The following is a 7,922-nucleotide window of genomic DNA, read 5'->3' as shown; positions in this document are numbered from 1 at the left end:
AGAGAACAAATTGCAGGAGCTGCAGTGGATGTTTACTGCTCTTAAAAATCAGCCATTAACAGACCTTAAGCAACCTTGAAGATGTTTAGCTGAATTTTATATTCCGAGGTTCACTTAGATAAGGGAAAAAGGAGGTGAGAGAAATTGCAGGAGGAGGAGCTGATCTGTCTCAAGGTGGAGCTGTATCTTGTTTTAAATGACATTGGCAGATTAGAGCTCTCTGGTGGGGAAGGGCTTAAAGGCTGAGTCAAAAGCCAAGAAGTCTCTTTATTTACGCCTACCTCCCTGCCCCTGGCAATCTGACGAATAACAAACTGAGCTAACAAGAAAGACTAGAAAGAGCAGAGAGCACGCAGAAGCAGCTTGCATCTGAAATTCTGACAAACCAAGTGATCAAGTTAAGCTCTGCTAAGCATCTTGTTTGTTTACTGCACCCAAATGCTTGCAAACAGTTAACTATATGCAGATAAGTCAGCATAGCTGCGAAGTATGCTGTGAATTTTAATTGAGGAAGAAGGACAGCTACTTACAGGATAGTCTAATGTGCACGCTGCCTGGAAGATTTTTTCAATCGAATGCTTTGTACTTTGTCTTCTGAACAAGGATTTTAATTTTATGGAGCTGTAATATTACCAGAGCTTGCAGCAAAGTGAAACTCAGAAGAAAGTGTGCATTTTTCACAGGGAAAAATTACATCGCATTGAAACAGCTGCTTCAACTGTGCATTACTGAGCATTTCAGGGAGTGTTACTGCTGTACAGGTAAGAAAGATTCCAGTTAACTAATTAACTCAGTACATGAGAAATTCATTTCTCAGTAACAATGGAATTTATTTTATGCATGACTTTGTATAACTTTTATGTTAAATGATGGCTCTTTATACTGGTTTTTTTTCAAACAGTCTGCCAGGTGCATTTATTCAAACTGCCAGCTGTGTAGAATATGTATGTTAAGGAAATGCTGATTTCAAATCCCTTGAGGGGGGAGGAATGGGTGTTTGCTTTTATTTCCTGAAGTGAAAGAATGGTATTAAACGCTTGTCTGACAGTGATTTCCTTCAGAATTTAATAAACAATCCCAAAGGATTAACTTGAGGCTTTGAAATTCTTCAACATGCAGTTTTTAAACAACTGAATTGAAACATTCAAATGAACAAACCCCCAAGTAAAATAACAAGCTATTTCAATGTCTTAAAACCAAGTTGATTATTATTTGTCAAGCTTGTGATGCCTTTGCTATAAGGTGACTACTTCTGAAAGTATTCAACTGCCTGGTAGAAAGGACTGTGACTTTTACAGTCCTTTAGAATTCCTACTGCTAAAAGCTTAGTTACAGTGTGCAGTTAGTAGTGGCTTACATGAAAGCAGGTAAAATGAACAAACTTAAGTCACCATTTAGAATTTATTAAAAAAGCTCATCACTTGAAAGAGAAAAAGGTCAGCTTTGTCAAGACTTTAAAATTAAATTTTACTTTATTGTGAATTCTTTCAGGTAAATGTTGATAACCTTAAAAACAGTTTTTATTTTCCAGTAGTAGTCCACTGAGAGCTTCATTACATACTCCTGAATGTTCAGACCAAAAAAAAATTGGAAAAATGAAAAAAAGAATACAACGCTCCTATTAATTTTTGTTGAGAATATATGTGTGTGTGTGAGAGTTCTGGCAGTGTTGCTCACAAAAGTATGATGATTAAAATGGTAATGTTTTCCAATTGGTTACAAATGTTACGTTCATCTCTGAGAGGAGGGCTCTCATTTTTATAAGCTAATTTCTCAATATGCCCTAGAATGCAACATACTTTTCAGATTATTTTTTTTCACCCCTTTATTTTTGCTCAGGGACTTTTTAACTGCAGTTTAAATTTGATGCAGATTGAAGCTGGAATTCCTACAGAAAAACAGTGTACAGAAATAAAGTCTAATTACTCATACAGTATGTTTGAAGCTGGCATCTGTGTCAAGAGCCTGCATTTTTTTTTACCTTGGGTCACTGGAAGGGATATTGATGCATGTAAAGCAAGGATAAAACTCTAGCTTAATATGATCCTAGAATTATTCTGCAAACTTCAAAATAACATCTTGACATGTTGTTTCTCATCCAATACTTCTGGGGAAAACAAACTTAAAGACAAATATCTTAAGCATAGGCAGCGAGAGTTCAAGGAGTGTTATATGAGACAATAAAATTATTTGTCGTACAGAAACAAAGCTGAAAGGTCATATTTTTAAGGACACTTTTTCTCACACTGTGTTTCACTTACTATTTCTAAAATCATACATCTATTCCCACCTATCAGGAGCCTCTAATGAATAAAACCATAATTCACTGTGTATGCATTTGCTGTTGTTCCTTCTTGTGTGTGTGTGTGAGATGCTCATACCACAGCATTTAAGTGCCTACATGTATAAATCTTTGCAATCTGTTTTAAGAGAAGCCTTGAGAAATGGTGTTGCTAATAATAAAGGTACATGATAATTAAAATATATATTGATGAGACGGCAAATCATATGGCCACACTGTAAGAGTGTTCATGTGTGTAATTGAATAGGTTCTTGTAAAAGGTTCTAATCTTTCAGAAATTAACACTTCATCTGGTTATGTAGTGACATTGTGTACTTCATGTTTCAATAGCTTTCTTTGAAAGATTAAGTGACCCTTATTAGATAGATTACTTAAGAAAGCTGCTTAATTCAGTCCTAGAATAAATAGCCCACCCCAAAAAAGTTCTTGTGTTTTAAATCATCCATTCCATTGAAAAAGTATTTATTTATTTTTAGCAAATGTGGAAATATTTAATTAAAGATTATAAACAGTGATTTCACTCCATCTTATATATTGAGAATTACCATTGTTCTTGTTAACTAGACAGCCTTGATAGAAAAAACCCCAAAGAATCTTCAAATAAAGTGTAGCATAAAAGAATTCACACCTATTATAACAACGTGTGAATTTTGCTTGTGACTCCATAGTTGTGCTGCAATGATGCATTTATCAGGTATTTCAAAGTTCAAGATCAGCTTGACAGATGATAATTTAAGTTACATAACGTAGGGATCACAACTGGTGGTCATTTTTAACTTGTGAAGCACAGTTAGTACCATGTGTATTTCAGATTTTTTGCAGTAATTAATGATTATAATAGTTAGAAGGAGTCTAATAATCTGAAAAAAATGCTTGCCCCTTGCCTACCTATTTCTTCTGACATATACTGCATTCAGTTCATTCTTTTTTATTTCAATTGTGTACACAATTATTTAATGCACATGTTATCTAGAAACATATTACACTAGTATGTGCTGTGTTCCTGCTTTCACTAAATATCCACAAACTATGATGTATGCATTAACATTTAAGTAAAGAAAAAGAAATATTTTTGTGTACTTTTTTTTGGTTTGCAGGCACAAGGGTTGCATATGAACTACCTTTTGATTTATACACATAATGCAGAACCAAAGGATAGATTCCCTTTATCCTGACTGAACGGGCTTGCTCTCACCACACATTGCTGAACCAAACCGAATCTTATTTCTTCTCTTCAGCAGCTGGACAACATTAAGTTGAGCTTAGTGATGTACTCTGAAATTTTCAGTGCTATATGGTGACACAAAGCAACTATCCAAAATATTATATTAGCCTGGATTTAAGTTGCTCAGGGCAGTAACTTCTTACTTTTGTTTACTGGCAAAACATTCTATAAGATGTATAAAGAAAGATAACACACTCCTGATCATCTCTTAATTTGAGCATCAGCATGAAAGTACTGAAGCACTCCCTGTGATTATTGATTTGGTACATTAAATTGTATTTTTCTTTCCTTAGAAAATCATTCAAATGTTTTGCATGATCGAACCCTAACTATTCTATGATTCTATGATATTGTTTGCAAGGTGAGGTAGCTCAATGTCAAGTAGTAGGAATTGTTATTGCTCCTCTCCATCCCAGAAATAAAAACAAAAATCAACCCTGTGAAACCATTACCAGATTACTCTTCCTTTTTCCTCTCTTTTTCTTTTTTCTTTTTTTTTTTTTATAGAATCTGCTGGGCACCATGAAGCTCTGGATTTTTATTCTATATTCAGTTGTCGTTGCATCTGATCCTTTCCACTCACAGCCTTCTTTTACTTCAGCCAGAGGATCTTGTCAGAGTTTGTGTTCCTGTGAAGAAAAGGATGATACCATGATTATAAACTGTGAAGAAAGAGGCATCAAGATGGTATCAGAAATAAATGTCCCACCATCACGGCCTTTCCATCTTAATCTATTAAACAATGGCCTGACTGTGTTACATGTGAATGATTTTGCTGGCCTTGTTAATGCTATCTCTCTACATCTTGGTTTTAATAATATTGCAGATATTGAGCCTGGGGCTTTCAGTGGTCTCAGCCTTCTTAAGCAACTTCATATCAATCACAATTCTTTAGAAACACTTAAAGAAGATATGTTTAATGGATTGGAAAATTTGGAGTTTCTTCAAGCAGACAACAATTTCATCACAATGATTGAAGCAAGTGCCTTCAGCAAGCTCAACAGGCTTAAAGTGCTTATTTTGAATGATAATGCCATTGAGTATCTTCCTCCGAACATATTTCGTTTTGTGCCATTGACCCATTTAGACCTCCGTGGAAACCAATTACAGACACTGCCCTATGTTGGCTTTTTGGAACACATTGGTAGAATACTAGACCTCCAGTTGGAAGACAACAAATGGGCCTGTAACTGTGATTTGCTGCAGCTGAAAATATGGCTAGAAAACATGCCTCCTCAGTCAATTATAGGTGACATTGTATGCAATAGTCCTCCAGTTATCAAAGGTAGCATCTTAAGCCGGTTGAAAAAAGAATCACTTTGTCCTACTCATCCTGTCAATGAACTTGAAGATCCTTCAGGATCACTGCCATTGGTTGTAACCACCTCTATCAGTGATAGTCACCTATCAACTAAGGTGATTCCTATCCTGAAAGCTCCTACTAAAGAACCAAGTTTAGTGCTTCATACTTCAAAGCCTACTACTGAGTTTCCAGGAATCTCCTGTCCTGTCCCCTGTCACTGCACCAGCCATATGCTCTCAGGAGTTCTCATGCACTGCCAGGAGCGAAATATTGAAAGCTTGTCTGATTTAGGACCTCCTCCTCCTTATCCTAAAAAGCTTATTCTAGCTGGAAACATTATTCATACATTACTGAAATCAGATCTTGCAGACTATGCCAGCCTGGAAATGCTTCACCTGGGGAACAATCGCATTGAAATCCTTGAAGAAGGATCCTTCGCGAATCTGACTAGACTGCAGAAATTATATCTCAATGGCAATCATCTTACAAAGCTAAGTCAGAATCTCTTCCTTGGCCTTCAGCACCTTGAGTACTTGTACCTTGAATATAATGCCATCAAAGAAGTATTGCCAGGGACATTTAATGTAATGCCAAAACTTAAGGTCCTTTATTTAAACAACAACCTTCTGCAGGCTTTGCCACCCCATATCTTTTCAGGTGTTCCAATTACCAGACTAAATCTGAAAACAAACCTATTTTCTCATTTGCCTGTGAGCAATGTCTTGGATGAACTGGATATGCTGGTACAAATTGAACTTGAAGACAATCCCTGGGACTGTAGCTGTGATTCAGTTGCGCTGCAAAAATGGATACAAAAACTGAGTAAGAATACGATGATGGGTGATATTTTTTGTAAATCTCCAGGACACCTAGCGAAAAAAGAGCTGAAATCCCTGAACAGTGAAGTCTTGTGTCCAGGTTTAATCAACAGCCCTGCTCTACCAACTCATGCCAGTTTTGTAGTTGTGACAACTTCTACTACTACTACCAACACTGCAGACACTATCCTGCAGTCCCTTACAGATGCTGTCCCACTTTCTGTTCTAATTTTAGGACTTCTAATTGTGTTTATAACTATTGTATTTTGCTCATCAGGAATAGTTGTTCTTGTTCTTCATCGGCGACGAAGATGCAAAAAGAAACAAGCAGATGAACAAATGAGGGATAGTAGCCCCGTTCACCTTCAGTATAGCATGTATGGGCATAAGACAACACACCACACAACGGAGCGCCCATCTGCAACTCTTTATGAGCAACGTATGGTAACTCCTGTGGTTCAGGTCTACCGCAGCCCATCCTTCAGTCCCAAGCATACTGAACAACAGGAGGATGGAAGTGAGAAGGAAGCTAACGATTCCAAACATCTCTGCCGAAGTCTCCTGGAAAGAGAGAACAGTTCACCTCTTACAGGTTCAAATATCAAATATAAGGCTACAGACCAATCTGCAGAGTTTCTTTCTTTTCAGGATGCCAGCTGCTTGTATAGAAACATTCTTGAAAAAGAGAGAGAACTTCAGCAACTAGGGATCACAGAGTATCTAAGGAAAAATATTGTCCAGTTCCAGCCTGACATGGAAGTTCATTATCCTGGAACACATGAAGAGCTGAAGTTAATGGAGACACTCGTGTACTCCAGGCCAAGAAAGGTTATTCTAGAACAGACTAAAAATGAATATTTTGAACTCAAAGCTAATTTACATGCTGAGCCTGACTACTTAGAAGTCCTGGAGCAGCAAACATGAAGTGATACCACTTCGGGCTGGGGCCGAATTTCTGTAATTCTATTTTAAGTTGGAACCATTGTAAATAAAAGTGCCTTATAATAACATGTCAACAGTCAGAACTTAAGCACAGCAGTAATCCTAGCAAAAAAACTCAGGGATCACTGTGGGAAGCCATGGGGTTGTGTGCAGGCAATATGTCTAACCCCAAGTTAAACATGAACTTTGTGTGATTGAACTGTGGGAGGAAGATTGCTTACTGCAATATTCCTCAACATTATAAAAGGTGCATATGGCACTCTCCAATCTGTACCTGACCTATGGAAAAATGTTACCTTTACTCTTTCTTTTTCCCCTCAATTTAATTAGATTCCTTTTTAAAAAAAAAATCCTACCTTTGTTTGTTTAAATGGTTAGAGTGGATTGGTTAGGTTAGTACATGCACTGCATACATGACCGTTGTCTACAGCTACACCTAACATAACATACCTTTATAATAAATATGAAAGGAGTTAAAATGTTGTCATATTAAATGTTGGTTAAAAAGAAAAAAAAACCCACACAGAAAAAGAAAAGATTTTTGTGTATGCACCCAGAGCCGGCATATGTTTAAGTATTTTACATGAAACTTCATTGTGTGCATTCTGTATCAGTATGTGGAAGGAAAAATATGTAAACGTGTTTACCCAAAATCTTCAATGAAAAAAAGTAAGCCTTTTGAAGAAAAAAGTAAGCCTTTTGCTACTTTCCCTATCTGATAGCTTTACTTAAGTTTGGACAATCTTTTCTTGAGCTGCTGCTATAAAATATTGTGCATCACTGGTGTTTCAACTCATAATCCTGGGCAATTTGAAAAGCTACTGAGAATCAGCTGTAAATATGTTACTGTGTTTAATAAGTTTGATTTTTTTTTTAAGTATCTGTATCTATATCTATGTATATAAGTAACTTCTGTGCTGGCTTTAAATATTCTTGGAGGAAATGAGTTTGCTGTGGTTAGGAACTTCCAAGTGCAAATACAGGTCCTTTTCCATCCTACCCAAAAGCAACTCCCAGACAGAACAACTGCAACAGTACACACATGAGGAAGAATCATAGTATTTAGCTGTTCGTACAAAAATAGGTTATATTTTCTGAAATTAGAAGAACATAATGTGTTGTGGGAAAAATACATAAAAGAAAGTAGAACACTGCAGGTTTATTTTTGCAATGAATTCTCACTAGATTTATATTTGCTATTTATTCAGTATAATTTTGTATTTTTTTTCAACTCACAAGAAAAGAAAAAGCTTATTCCTGGCTGCCTTTCAAGCAAATCAAGGAACTGCTCTCTATGAATGAAAAAGAAATAAAGAGGTTTTTTAATGTCTT

The 7,922-nt window shown here is 36.3% G+C and overlaps 1 protein-coding gene across 1 annotated transcript; it reads left to right on the top strand.

The window, feature by feature from the left end:
* Positions 1–223: 223 nt before the first annotated feature.
* SLITRK6 (SLIT and NTRK-like family, member 6) lies at positions 224–6,934 on the top strand. The gene is made up of 2 exons (XM_010014652.1): positions 224–761; positions 4,035–6,934. The coding sequence occupies exon 2, from the start codon at positions 4,050–4,052 to the stop codon at positions 6,570–6,572; it is 2,523 nt and encodes an 840-aa protein (XP_010012954.1). The 5' UTR covers positions 224–761; positions 4,035–4,049; the 3' UTR covers positions 6,573–6,934.
* Positions 6,935–7,922: the final 988 nt, after the last annotated feature.

Source organism: Nestor notabilis, unplaced genomic scaffold (assembly GCF_000696875.1).
Source record: "Nestor notabilis isolate BGI_N333 unplaced genomic scaffold, ASM69687v1 scaffold7345, whole genome shotgun sequence".
Taxonomy (NCBI): Eukaryota; Metazoa; Chordata; class Aves; order Psittaciformes; family Psittacidae; genus Nestor; species Nestor notabilis.
The sequence above is the reverse complement of the archived record's forward strand: the minus strand, read 5'-3'. Positions and strand labels throughout refer to the sequence as shown.

Excerpts from the sequence above, each read along its gene's own strand:
- SLITRK6 (XM_010014652.1), top strand. The coding sequence starts at position 4,050 with ATGAAGCTCTGGATTTTTATTCTATATTCAGTTGTCGTTGCATCTGAT.